Below are 14748 nucleotides of genomic sequence, written 5' to 3' on the forward strand. Positions count from 1 at the left end.
GCTCATTTGGTACAAAACACAGCCGGACCGGGGTTGAGAACCACTACACCACGCTTCTGTGCAGGTGTGCAGTTAGAGTGGGTGTTACACTATTCAGACAAGAAAACAGTAAATGCAGTCTACAACATAAAGCAAATGAAAAGTTGTCACAATTGTTTTTATTTAACTTAAAAAACAACAGTTTAATTGTCATTATCAAGAAACCAAGATGCAGTGCACTTTGTATCCCAACACTTTTACAGTGAAATACTACCTTCCCAGTGATTGTTTGTATTGATTTTAAATATATTATATATTTATTTATAACTATAATATAATAATTATCTGACAGGTGCATCTGGACTATGCTTAATTGTGGCACAGAGAGCCTTTCATAACTATATCCTGCACCTATTTCACAGGTTTACATTATCAATTTTCTAACTAATTTCCCATTTACACCTAAATATGAAAACCAAACTAAGAGTCATATCATATCTGATTACGTATTTTCAAGTTATTTAAGTAAAAAAACCTATACAGAAACACTTTTACACTATAAAATGCATAATGTACACAATTTGCTATCAAAGTTTAGTCTTGAAATATTTGTTTTTTATAAAAATGTCTCAATGTTATAAATATTGTGAAATACCAAATGGCTGAGAGACACACACTGCCTGGTCTCATGGCAAAAAGCCAGGAAACTCGCAGTACTGGTGACACCTAACAGTGTACATCAGATCTGGTGGGTGTTTTTGTTCCCTTTTTAAGCTTTCCATTCTTTCAGACTAATTCTCATTTCTTGTGTTATGCTGATATGTGTTGATAAAACAAGCTTAGAGCATATTGCCACTACCTTTTCTTTTGCTGGAGTTTTTGTGTAATCAATGTCAATGGAAGTTGTTAAAAAGGCCCCACTTTGAGACTGGTGAAAACACTATTTAACTAGTCTCATTTGACCTACTCTAGTGCTTTATTCTACTTCAAAAATGTGAAACATGTCTTCTTTAATGAAGTGCAGAAAACAGTAGTCCGATGCCTAAGAGGGATGTCAGAGCCACTTTTGCTACCATGCTTTCCAGCTCCAGTCCCAAAAAGGTACGTTTCAGTGAATGGGCATCTGTCAAAGGGGAACAAAATGTTAATCTTATTGTTTGTAGGAAGTGGCCCATACTATGTGAGGGAACTCAGAATGTCTGTTTGAAGTTACGGATCAAACTATAAAATCTGAGTGATTTTATATTTCAGATATCAGAATTGAAATTGTGTCATATTATTATTAATAATAATAATAATAATAATAATAATAATAATAATAATAATAATAATAATAACAACATCATCATTAATAATACTACTACTAATAATAATTATAATACCATTTGCAGATGTGGCATCATCACTGGAAAAATCTGAAACAAAATTGAAATGTTATTTAATGTAATGTCACATGGCATTTAAAAAGCCAATTATTCAAACAGGATGATTCAAATATTAAAATGTAATATGGAGTTAAGCAGATGACAGATAGCAGAGATAGCCGAACAAGTGGGAAATACAAAATTATACTAAAAGTAAATTGGAAGATGCACGTTACGGTGATATGACCTAGACAGGTAGCTAACAGTGAACATGTGACACTGTATTAACCAAAGAATAGAGATGATGAGTAAAGACTGTCTTGCCCTGAGCTGTCCTGGCCTTGATGGTGTATGTGGTCTCCATGCCAGAGCGAATGTGATCATCGATGTGGCAGTGTAGCAGCCAGGTGCCCGGGTTCTCTGCAGTCAGTTCCACAGCCTGGAAGGTCCCTGGGAACACGTCATACACATCAGCACGGTGGGATCTGTCAGTCTGGGTCCAAAAAACACACAACCAAACACGTCAACCTCAAATGGAGCTCTCCAGGCACGGGGGCAGGCACAGAACAGGCTGTGTGAAAACCTGACTCAGTTTTATTTTTCAACTTGGGAACAATGTGTTAGTATCATCAAGCAAGAATCCAGAAAAAGTAAAAAATGTTGCTACATCTCTGTAACCCTTAAGGACCCAGTGTCACTTGCATGTCACAAACATCTAACAGGCTTCACAAAGATATCTCATCCTCATATTTTAGCAGGCCCTTGTATGTGACAAATACGGATGGGTGACAAATTAAAAGAAAAACCTGAATAAATGAGTGGAGGAACATAACGGATGCAGATGCCTCCAAACAGGTGTACTGCATGATACAATTAAGCAATTAACATCCTATCATCCTCGCATGTATAAAAATAAAAAAGGCCCAGTTTTTGTATTGCTTTTGGATCAAGATGACAGTGCATAAACCCCTCATTACAAAGACAAATGCACATTTGAGAGTTCAGAGGTGCAAAAACCATAGGCACTGGTCTACAGTGGAAAAAAGTGATATGGTCAGATGAGTCATCCTTCACCAAATTCTCGACAAGTGGGCGAGTGCATGTGTGGCGACACCAAGAGATGGTACAAGCCTGACTGCTTGACCCCTACAGTGAGGGGGTCCAGAGGCTCTGTTATACTGTGGGGGCATTTTCCTGGCATGGTTGGGGTCCACTTGTCCCCTTAGAGGGAAGGATCACTGCAAATCATTACAAAGTTATTCTGAGTGATCACCTTTATCCTATGGTGAAGCATTTCTATCCTGATGGGAGTGGTCTCTTCCAGGATGACAATTCCCCATCCACAGGGCACAAAGGCTCACTGAATGGTTTGATGAGTATGAAAATGATGTGAATCATATGCTATGGCCTTCGCAGTCACCAGATCTCAACCCAATTGAACACCTATGGGAGATATTGGACTGACATGTTAGACAGCGCTCTCCACCACCACCATCAAAATACCAAATGAGGGAATATCTTTTGGAAGAATGGTGTTCCATCCGTCCAGTAGATCAGAGACTCGTAGAATCTGTGCCAAGAGCATTGAAGCTGTTCTGGTGGCTCGTGGTGCCCAACACCTTACTGTGACACTTTATGTTGCATTTTCCTTTAATTTGTCACCCGTCTGTATGTCAGTTTTCCAAAGTTTGTATAATTGTTCGATCAGCTCCTATCAATGTTTGCAATGTAGAAGTTCATCAACCTGGATGTCACATGGAGCTGTAGTTTGGTGAAAGAAAGTATCCTCCAGACTGCTGTCTACCAGTGAATTGCCATTCTCTAAATATGAATGTGAAAAAAACACCTTGTAATTGACAGAATCCTGGTAGTGTTTTTGTCTGGTAGCTGTGAGTGAAATTGTATAGACAGCAGTGTCGAGAACACACCCCTTGCCCTGCACCAGGCATGAAGCCACATGTGAGATTAACTTGAAAATTTTAAATGATGACCTTTAAAGGGGAAATTTTTTTAAGGATTTGAACCAAAGCATAAATATATTAAAAAGACAGGAATACTACTCAAAAGGCTCTAGTTAACATAAGGATGTATGATGCTACATTGATGGGAACATTACTATTTTCTCCTTGATTCACGGAAATCAATTATTAAGTCTTGATAGGAGTACAAGTGAACAAGTTAAAAAGTATACTTTGTAAATGAAGGTTTCCCCATGGAGATGGACGGTGTGTATGTCCATCTCATTGCCCATTCCCAGCAGGTACCAGGCCGTCTTCTCGCCTTCAATCATCGTCAGTCCATGAAGATTGCCAAACATCTTCCCATTGATTGCTCAAAGAAGAAAAACTTTGCTTATAAATCCCTCTTTTTGGATAAACCACCATGATATTAAATCAGTTGCAAATGCTGGCACTTTCCTCTGTGGACGTATGTAAGTTTATTAGAAAGTCATGTTGATGTGAGTAAAACTGACCAGCAGCTGCTTCACTATTAATGAAATAGTTTAACTGGCATTTCTCCTGACTGACATGCTGTGTAAGATTTATGAATTATTTGGCTGTGGAATGTTCTTCCAGTGAAAACATACAAGCTCAGTTATCAACCTAAAGAGAGTCTATATATAGAATATATTGTAAAGAATGAGCAGAGCCTTATTCAGTGTATTGTTGCCTCAACTGTTGAACCTAGAGTCTAGTACAGTATTATTAATTCTCAGTTAAATAGCATACACTCACCTAAAGGATTATTAGGAACACCTGTTCAATTTCTCATTAATGCAATTATCTAACCAACCAATCACATGGCAGTTGCTTCAATGCATTTAGGGGTGTGGTCCTGGTCAAGACAATCTCCTGAACTCCAAACTGAATGTCTGAATGGGAAAGAAAGGTGATTTAAGCAATTTTGAGCGTGGCATGGTTGTTGGTGCCAGACGGGCCGGTCTGAGTATTTCACAATCTGCTCAGTTACTGGGATTTTCACGCACAACCATTTCTAGGGTTTACAAAGAATGGTGTGAAAAGGGAAAAACATCCAGTATGCGGCAGTCCTGTGGGCGAAAATGCCTTGTTGATGCTAGAGGTCAGAGGAGAATGGGCCGACTGATTCAAGCTGATAGAAGAGCAACTTTGACTGAAATAACCACTCGTTACAACCGAGGTATGCAGCAAAGCATTTGTGAAACCACAACACGTACAACCTTGAGGCGGATGGGCTACAACAGCAGAAGACCCCACCGGGTACCACTCATCTCCACTACAAAATAGGAAAAAGAGGCTACAATTTGCACAAGCTCACCAAAATTGGACAGTTGAAGACTGGAAAAATGTTGCCTGGTCTGATGAGTCTCGATTTCTGTTGAGACATTCAGATGGTAGAGTCAGAATTTGGCGTAAACAGAATGAGAACATGGATCCATCATGCCTTGTTACCATTGTGCAGGCTGGTGGTGGTGGTGTAATGGTGTGGGGGATGTTTTCTTGGCACACTTTAGGCCCCTTAGTGCCAATTGGGCATCGTTTAAATGCCACGGCCTACCTGAGCATTGTTTCTGACCATGTCCATCCCTTTATGACCACCATGTACCCATCCTCTGATGGCTACTTCCAGCAGGATAATGCACCATGTCACAAAGGTCGAATCATTTCAAATTGGTTTCTTGAACATGACAATGAGTTCACTGTACTAAACTGGCCCCCACAGTCACCAGATCTCAACCCAATAGAGCATCTTTGGGATGTGGTGGAACGGGAGCTTCGTGCCCTGGATGTGCATCCCACAAATCTCCATCAACTGCAAGATGCTATCCTATCAATATGGGCCAACATTTCTAAAGAATGCTTTCAGCACCTTGTTGAATCAATGCCACGTAGAATTAAGGCAGTTCTGAAGGCGAAAGGGGGTCAAACACAGTATTAGTATGGTGTTCCTAATAATCCTTTAGGTGAGTGTATATTAAGGTCTGAAACCTTTAATTTATTTACAATCCAACACATTTGCTACATACTTATTGGGTGTCCTATGGTAATGCTATAGACAATGTAAGCTTACCATGCATTTTGTTGCTTTCCATAAAGTCTTCATCCATTTCAGCATGATTCATCTCCATGTTCATGGGTAGGTAGGTTTTGATGTTGTCATCCAGATACCAGGACTGATTTTCATCGAACACCAGGAAAAGAAGGGAAAATTCCCGGTCTATATCCACCCTCTGTCTCTTTGAGTTCAGAATGCCCCTCCTGCAGATAATCAAGGGTCCAATCAGCCCACTGAAAGTGTCCTGAAATGACAGAAAGCGAGAAAAAGTTGATCAGCATTCCCTCAAATTGAGGCCCTTCATCAATCATCCCTATTCTCTCTGTCATACAAATAGATGGCTGTCAACTCTTATGTCAGGGGAGAATCTGACATTTTGACCACTTTCCTGGGTGGCTCCTGTAATATAATTTCCCCAGTATGTCAAACCAATTATATTCACATCAAATTGTCAAAACGTCAGCCCAATACAACAGATGATGTCAGATGTTAGCCCATTTAATTGCATAACCAACCTTGACAAAATCTGCAGAAGAATGGTAGACAAAGGGTATACAATCTGGGTCAGACTTTCCAGGACCCGATCTATTTGGGACCTTCCACAGGTACAGCATCATTTGACCTTCAAGCAAAGAGCAAGTTAAAAAAAGAAAGCAAGAAAGGGGTATTCTTATAAGTAGAACACAGTATGTGAGTTGTTAAACCATGTAAGTTTCGTTGGATAGAGGTGTCTGCAAAACAGCTACATCATAATCTTATAATAACCAAAGAAGGGCTTCACCTCACCTGGTTCAGTGACAGGCACTTGGGCAGGGACCTCTACTCCATGAGCTCTGATGGAATAGGGTCTACTGGCTTTGTTCATAAAGTGTATTAGAATGTTTTCCCCAACCTCAGCCCTTATGATGGGACCTTACAAAAAAGCAGAAAACACACAAGTACAACACCTGTGAGATTTAGATTAGGTTTATGTTGTTTGTAGGAAATGTATACTTAGTAAAACCACACTGAAATTAGTGACTTTACCCAGTATCTCCAAGTGCTCCTCACGTGGAGACCTCATGTTCCGCTCTGTGAAATGACTGTCAGTGTACTCCCTGTACACCACCTTTTTGTACTTGGGGCCTATTCGGTCCTCTCCTTTACCTAAAAAGACTTGTCCATAACTAGAATGGAAAAAGGAGCAATGTCTTTAAATTAGGCCACCAAACACTATCATTACATTTTATATTTTGATTTTGCAAAATCACTTTTTAGTATTCTGTAATCGAAGCAGACAAAGAATTGTTTTATTTAATTATTTAATGTATATTGAATAAAAGCAATGGGCCATGAGTGTACAATAACCTCTCTTTGTGATCTTGCATGTTTGTGGGGAAGTTAATATTAAATTACACGATAATTCATTTTACAAAGGCGTTAATTACACTCTTGGTTTTTTCCAAGGAATTTCATGAGACACTCTTGAGATTACTTATAGTTTGATTTCACTGGCTACATTTTTGTCATTGTTCTGCAGGTGTGTCGTCTTCAATTACTACTACTACTGCCAAAATATTAACTTGTCTATAGTAGAACCTAGAGCCGACAATCAGGGTTTGCCAGCTTAACAGACATTGTTAAATCAAATACATTCCCCAATACGTCTGTGTAGTTCAACCTTTCTGTTAAAAGTATGGTATAAGCATATCTGTAATTGAATCTATCGGTTTTTCGGAATGGGACAGTTGACCTGAAATGCAAGTAGACGCTAATGCTCAATGCACCTTTTTTCTTCAGTGGTATTGTGTTTCTCGAGTTCCCAGACCCTGTCTGGTGAATAATCCCACTCCACTTCCTCAGCAGCAATGTAGTATATCGCAACCGAGGTGGTGGTGGTGGAACTGGGAGAAGAGGGAGGACTGCCTATACACTTCTTCACAGTGTACAGCTGTCGCATCCCTCCCTGGTAATGCATTGTGGTCATGCAGCTCACTTCAAATGTACCTGAAGAGAACAAAGTAAAAACAATTGCAATCCCTGAAACCTAGTCTGAACAGCTTTGGATGTTGCTTTGTTATACATTTTCAGCTACAGGTACACCACAAAACTTATGGCCTGTGTTTTAACCTTTGTGGAGACTTCCAGCTAAAAAGCCCTACTTCCTATGTGGTCTCCCATTCAACTCTCCTGGACAGCCTCACCTACCAGCAGAGTCCGGCTGCATGGTGACAGTGGCAGCAGTGTGTGGGAACAGGCTGAGCGTGTCTCGTGTGGTTCCGTCCCTCCTGAAGGTGTTGCCTTGGAAATAGACACCGTGTACGTCCATCTCTGAGCCCAGACCCAGCATATGCCAGGACACGGTGTCTCCTTCACACATCTCAAGTCCAGGCAGGTTCCCGTACATGTAACCATTCACAGCTGCAGAAACAGGCAAATATCACCCATTACATTCCAGTGCAAATACATTAAAACAAGCATCTACAAAGATCCTGGACTAAGAAGCAAAATATGTACTTTATAAGCACCCAACCCATACTGAAGTTTTCACAGGAAACACAGCATTGTTGGAATTTCACATTTTCACATTTCTCTGTTAACACTCATGTCACGAATCGTTATTTACTCCTTGGTTACTCTATGCTTAAGCCATCTGTAATCATGACTAGTCTATCTACTGTTCAAAACGTCTGAATCAATGCGGGTCAGTCAAAATTGAGCTGAATGGCAGCTTCCTCCTAGATGTTGACAGAAGCTGGTAAATGAACAGCACACAAAGCTAGAGAATAACAGATTTATAGTACACACACTCTCAGATAATGAAAGGCTTAACACTAGGGAATATTACATACCATGCATGTACATGTCATTGGACATTGCATTGGGCATCTCAATGCCATCATTCATTGTGTCTGGAGATCCTGTCCCAGACATGAGCATGTTGTTGTCCATGTACCAGCTCAGGTTCTCGTCAAACACGGCGAACAGCAGGAAGAACTCCTTATCAACCCCTTTCTGAAACAGAGGCGGACACATCACATAGCCTCCCATCAGGAAACTCCTGCGAGTTGTTCTCCATTTACGGCACCGTTCTTGCAACTCAAGGTGCTACCTTTATCTAAGCTGATTAGCCAAGAGTTAGAGACGTTTTCTTTCAAATCTAACACATTCACACATGCCTCAAAACAACAGAAAACATCCCACCAAAACAAATTAATTTAATTTCTCAGATTGTACAAATTAATAGAAAATCTAAACAGAAAGTGTTTTGTGTTTTTTGATAATACTACTACTACTGGCACAGTACCTGTAGGCCTTTATTATTCAGAGTACCCTTCTTGCACAGTAACAGAGGCCCACAAAGTCCTGAATTAGTGTCCCGAATAGGGTCGCTGGCGGAGTAGTACAGGTAAGAAATGCAGGCCGGGTCACTGGGAGACGGGCCGTCAGTCACTGTCCACCTGTAGCTGAAAACTTCATTGGGCTGGACATGTGATCCACGCTTCTCAATACCTAACCAGCAAAACAGCAAATATTATAATATTATCAGTTGAATCAGTTCAAGGTCTGCAATGATTTCTATTTGATCAATTAAGGCAACTAAGCGAAATAGTATTTTAAACACTCTGAATATCAAATGTATAAATTCACACACAATATGTCATTTAAAAGTGTAAAACTTTCACAAAATGTCTGGGGTTGGTATTCGACTTTTATTGCTACACAGGACTGCAGATAGAACTTCTTACCATCATTATAGCTTACTCCTTCGTATTCTTTCTTATAAGGCAATCCATGCGGCTGGATGCTATAGTTCCTCATTGCTTTATTCATGAAGGTCACTATAATGGTGTCATCAACTTCTGCTTTTATCACAGGGCCTAAACGTGACAATCAATCAAAAAACAACACACACAAAAGATTAGAAACTTTTACTTTCTGCTGCTCTGTGTGTCTACACCTTTATGAACACATGAAAGAGTTAGATTTTTTTTTCCAGCAGGCAGAAATGGCTTTCATGTTATCATCTATTCAAAACTCGTCTTTTAAAGAGGGCAGATACAAATTGTGGTAGGTGTGAATACATACCAAGAATACCGAGATGCATCTCAGTTTGTTTCTTGGTGGTGAAAGTCTGATCTGTATATTCCACATAATGAGCCTTCAAATAATGTCCCCTTGGCATGCTGTGACTGCAGAGAGATACAAAACCACAGAGGAGAAACACATAGGAACTCAGTGCATTTTGTTTGTCCAGTATTATAAGTCATGACCTTCCCACTGAATGCATGCTATGGACATTAAGTTTTATATGTTACGTTTTTTCAGGATCAATCCAATGGGGTTATTTGACAGCAGATATAATACTTTCAATCCATGTGCATATATAAAAGACATACTGAATTAAAATCCCATTTTAGCTGTAACTCCCTCCTATTCCAAAATATCACTTTTATAGCCGCACAAGTATCACAGCAACTTGACTAAACTTAACTGAAAACCAAGACAATTTAATTCAGATAATTTGTTTATTTACAATCATAACTACTGCATTATATGAATCCATAATACAAGCTGCACCTAAAACATAACAAGAATTGCTGTGCAAACTAACCTTGGAGGCACACCATTAAAAGCTTTGACACCTGAAGGCGCGTAACTCCACATGATTTCTTCGGCAGCGATGTAGTAATGCCTTGTTTTGCCGCTAGGGGAAGCTGTAGGGCCATCTTTCCCACAGGAGGCGACTTCGTAAAAAGCCTGCATTCCAGCTACATAGAAAAGTGCGTAATTGTCGGAGTTAATTTTTTTTTTAATTAAACAAATTAAATGCAAATAAGTCCAATACTCAGGAACAAACTACTAAGTACAAAGAAAACCAAAGACTTAAAAAAAAAAGTCCAACTTATAATTAAACAAAAAAAAGCTTCTAAATTGTATCAAAGAAATAACAATTACATTTTTTCTAACTTTTTATCATGTGTTAATATTACTATACCCAGAAAATTCAGTTTCAAATTATAACTGTTGTATAGAAGAATCTTTTAATAAAGTATGTGTTTTAGGAGTGTGAAAAAAGTACACTTACATAATTAAAATACAGAAGTGTTGCAATCAGCATTCACCATTAGATCAATGGTTCTTTAGTAAAAGTATTATTATGTATTTCTTACCCAGCTTAGAGCTGTCACAAGAAACAGTTTTAAAAAGCATGACAAAATAGAAGTTCTCACTGACTTGTATAAATATCCATTGTTTCCCAAATTTGTATTTAACAAATAAATGTAAGTACACAAGACTGCAAAGTAATAAAGTACATATATACTGAATTATATTCAAATGTCTTACCATGTTTGATATATATATACATAGTTATATACACTTACAACTATTTGTGAGTCTTTATACTTCTCCTCAACATGTGAAGAAGGGACAGTAAATGGTGCATGTTTATCAATAATATTTAAAATAAACCCTGACAACTTTTTACCTTGCATGTGATCATTCACTTGGCAACTCAGCATCCATTTCCCAACATTCCTAGGGTTTATCTCCAAGGTAGCAAACGAGGCTGGAAACAGGCTAATCACATCAGACCTGTGGCCTCTGTCCACCACAGTGTTGCCATAGAAATGTGCAGAGTGGATATCAATCTCGTTCCCCATCCCAAAAAGATGCCAATTTACCCTACTGTTCACACACATGGTGATGCCAGGCAGGTTCCCAAACAGATATCCGTTGATGGCTGCAATTTAAAGGCAAAAAAATGATGTATGTAGTTAGGAAGACAGGGATGGGCAAAAACCAGAACACTGGCAGAATGAATGGATTTTGGATGCTCCTTAGCTATATTTTATATGGCAGCTCATTCAGGATTGTGATAGAGTAGTGGACCTCACCGTGCTTATAGTTGGATTCTTCAAAAGTCTTATCCTGTATATCCACAGCAGAAGGATCAGTGCAGTAGGTCTTGATGTTGTCCTGGAGATACCAGCTCAGATTCTCATCTATCACACTGAACATAGCAACAAAGTCCTGATCCACATCCGTCCGCACAGTCGTGTTTTCCAGGAAAGTGCCTGAGGAGATAAATTCAAGACAAAAAACATTAAAAAATCAAACAGTGAATGTATTCCTTCACGTTTTGAAAATAAATGTATTTTGTAGCAATGTTCTCTAATGTCTGTGGAGGATTCTGGGTTGTCTGTACAGTTGTAAATGTAGGAGAACATGGGCTGACCTTTTTTACAAGTCAGCATGCTGCCGATCAGGCCAGAGTTGATGTCCCGAGGCGCATGCACATGTGAGTGATAGACCCAGGTTAGACAGTTGGCGTCGCCCTCAGTTGGGGCGTACTCTGGCTTCACCACCCAAGTGTAGGTGTAGTTCTCTCCAGGGTTCACAGCATCGTCCCACTTCTGGTTCCCTGATGTCCCGTCAGGGTACAGGGCTCCTGAAACAGAGCACAAAAACATGTATTATTATTATTTATTTCCACAAAATGAAAACAAATCTGTGAAACAACCGATTCAGACACAAAGAGTGAGATTACAAACAAACTGTACTTAGCACATGCCTTACCCAGAGCGACTAACAGTTGTCACAAAATATTTCTGCTGCAAGCAACATAAAACAGTAAGAGCAAGAATATAAAAATCACAATATTAGTCCTAATCAGAGTATAAAATAGGGTGTGTGATTCAGACAGCAGAACTTTAATCAATCAATCAATGAAATCAATTTTTAATTAGTACATTGCCCTTCACAGGGTAGCCACAGAGCTCTTTACAGGTTGAAAACAGACAAAAATAAATAAACAAATAAATAAACCATTAGGCACGGAGGACAGAAAAACAAAATCTCCTAAAGGAAGGCAGATTGATAGCAGAAAATAAATCTCTAGGGATTTTAATAATAGGCATACTGAGCAAAATATAATGTTTTTAGAAAAAAAAATTGAACGCTCTATTCATTTTTCTTGCAATTATTTACCCAAGTCCTCCTGAGAGACAAGTGGTTAGTTTATAAGATTTTATTACTAGTCTGCTTGAATGAATGGCATGTGGAGCTGGCAGGGAAACAGAAAGCTGCTCACTGTGGGCTTTGAGAACATTACGCACACAAGCTGAATGTTGAATCATGAAACAAACAAAACTAGTTTTTAGAATGTTTTAAGAAAGAAAACATTATCTGGGTACCTTTTGGGAACTTCCATAAAATTGTGTAACGTCTGAAATACTGTCACGTGACCAAGAAATTACTAAATAAGGTGTCTGAATTGTACAAGTCAGATTTTCATGAAATGTGTGGTTTTGTTAGGATATCACTTTTTAAATATAGTGCTAGAGCATTAGTTTACACATTATGCAAATATCTGAGTACAAGAAAGTGAAGGTCAAACTATCAATACATCAAGATGACAAACACATTTTGCTAAGTGGGATCACTAAAAGGACTTATTTTATATTCGCAAAATAACCCACAGCTCCAAACACTGAAAAGAATTGTAATCAGAGAGGAGGGGAAAAGGGGATGACTTAAATTCCAGGACAGTCAAATTCAACCCAGGACACACAGATATATTAAAAACTGGAAAGTTACAAACAACAAGGAAGAGGTATTGCATTCCCTACCTCTCTTTGAAAGGAGTGTTACATTACCAGTGTGCCCCAGAAGACAGTGAGTTTTTTTGTTTTGGTTTTGTCTTGAACCCTCGGTTTATAAGCAGGTTATTGCCAGTTTATCCTAGGAGGGGGCTAGGGTTACCTTCAGAGTATTTATCGTAGAAAACACCATGTGGATGGATGGAGTACGGTCTTGTGGCAAAGTTCTTCAAGTGCACAACTATAACGTCTTCCACCTCTGCCTTCAGGATTGGACCAAGAGACCCAAGCCAGCTGGGTTTGGGAATTTCTTCAGTATAGCTACCATTAGTGTATTCATGATATAGAGCCTTCTTGTACTGACTTCCTATAGTCCGTTGGCTTCGCTGCAGAAATACAGATGCATGCCTGAAAAACAAAAACAAAAAGTGAACATAATTTGTATTATTTACGTATGTATTTATTTGCAGATGCCCCTACCCAGAGGTATATATTACAATAAAATAAATAAATACATAAATAACAACAACAATAATAATAATAATAATAATAATAATAATAATAATAATAATAAATATACACTACAACTCCTAATTGAAATAAAGATTTACATATATACATTTATTGAATTGATAAAGTGTTAAGGGGCTGACAAATATTCTAAGAAAGTATTAATAGATACCTCTTTACGAAAACCTTAGAATGCAGTCAATCATGGGTATTTAATTTCACTGGGATTTTCACATCAGAGGCAGTGCCCCCTGAAAGTGACTATTCACAGCTCAGTTAGTCAGTAAAGTCTGTATAAATACATTAAAATAAATAAACCGTTCAATGATACTGCTGCTCCACTGTGCCAGCATCCTGATTTGTTCTTGAAAAAATGAACAGTCATTTAGAAACACTTAGACACTGCACGGAATACATTCTTCTGCAATCAAATAACATTGATTATTAAAGTGTAACAGGTTGCTTTAAACGTACAATGATTCAAACCCTGACCCCCCCAAACACACAAACTGAAATCATAACCGTAATGAAGCGTTTGCAGTGTTCATCCCCCATTCATTCAAGCGGACGGCGTTGGGCAATGTGAGCTACACAGAATAGCCAGGGTATGCACGAAGCAGGACAGTTGCCCGTTGTATTATTATATACATATTAATATATAAAGCACACCAAATATGCATACCATACGTAAAAGCAAAGCAAAACACAAACAAGAGCCGACACTCACTCATCTTCCCCGACGTCCTGGCCAGTGATGAGGTTTTGGCCGCTGGGCGCATAGTCCCAGGTTGCTTCTCTGATGCCAATGTAATAAGGCCTGGTGGCGCCTTCGTGCGCAGGAAACAGAGCGCAGACACAGCAGAGGCTCAGCAGCCCCGGGCCGGGCGACGGCTTCATTGCTGCACAGTGGCTGCCCAGACCCAGGCACCGTATGGCGAAGAATACAAGTTAAAACCCAATCTGTCTGCCGTTTTATGGCATCATGTTTGGAAAACACAACGTGTTTCCTCTGTCCTCTGGCTCCAACAAAAGATATCGATTTCCAGGTTATGAAACTGTGAAACTGCGAGTCTGTGCGTTAAAGAGCCCCGCGCTGTGTAACAGAGCCGGAGCCGTTCACTGCGCTTTTGGCGTATCAGTCCTACTTTGTTCTGGTGTTTGCAGGTTTTCTGAACTCCACCCCCACTTCTGTGCAATGAGACTAGACATCTAATCTCAAATCCAACGTCAGCCCTACTAACAAACGTTGTGGCAATGTAGTTGGTTTTGTTGCTACT

The 14748-nt window shown here is 39.3% G+C and overlaps 1 protein-coding gene across 2 annotated transcripts; it reads right to left on the reverse strand.

Annotated features, from left to right (window-relative positions):
- Positions 1–138: 138 nt before the first annotated feature.
- LOC136746632 (ferroxidase HEPHL1) lies at positions 139–14585 on the reverse strand. Of its 2 annotated transcripts, XM_066699251.1 has the most exons (20): positions 14199–14585; positions 13125–13369; positions 11599–11811; positions 11258–11437; positions 10849–11103; positions 9973–10129; positions 9447–9550; positions 9107–9238; positions 8665–8870; positions 8210–8372; positions 7566–7778; positions 7145–7364; positions 6405–6544; positions 6165–6290; positions 5894–6000; positions 5394–5622; positions 3535–3674; positions 1668–1836; positions 1362–1394; positions 139–1102 (listed from the first exon to the last, which is right to left on the reverse strand). In XM_066699251.1, the coding sequence occupies exons 1-20, from the start codon at positions 14366–14368 to the stop codon at positions 990–992; spliced, it is 3315 nt and encodes a 1104-aa protein (XP_066555348.1). In that variant the 5' UTR covers positions 14369–14585; the 3' UTR covers positions 139–989. The 2 variants fall into 2 exon arrangements, with proteins under 2 accessions (XP_066555348.1, XP_066555349.1); XM_066699252.1 differs by lacking the exon at positions 3535–3674 and having other exon boundaries at positions 1668–1793.
- Positions 14586–14748: the final 163 nt, after the last annotated feature.

This window comes from Amia ocellicauda, chromosome 3, assembly GCF_036373705.1.
Source record: "Amia ocellicauda isolate fAmiCal2 chromosome 3, fAmiCal2.hap1, whole genome shotgun sequence".
NCBI classification, from domain to species: Eukaryota; Metazoa; Chordata; class Actinopteri; order Amiiformes; family Amiidae; genus Amia; species Amia ocellicauda.

Excerpts from the sequence above, each read along its gene's own strand:
- LOC136746632 (XM_066699251.1), bottom strand. The coding sequence starts at position 14,368 with ATGAAGCCGTCGCCCGGCCCGGGGCTGCTGAGCCTCTGCTGTGTCTGC. Across the intron at positions 8,373-8,664 it reads TGAATAATAAAGGCCTACAG|AAAGGGGTTGATAAGGAGTT; the intron begins GTACTGTGCCAG and ends CCTCTGTTTCAG. Across the intron at positions 1,837-3,534 it reads GGGAAACCTTCATTTACAAA|ACTGACAGATCCCACCGTGC; the intron begins GTATACTTTTTA and ends TTTTGGACCCAG.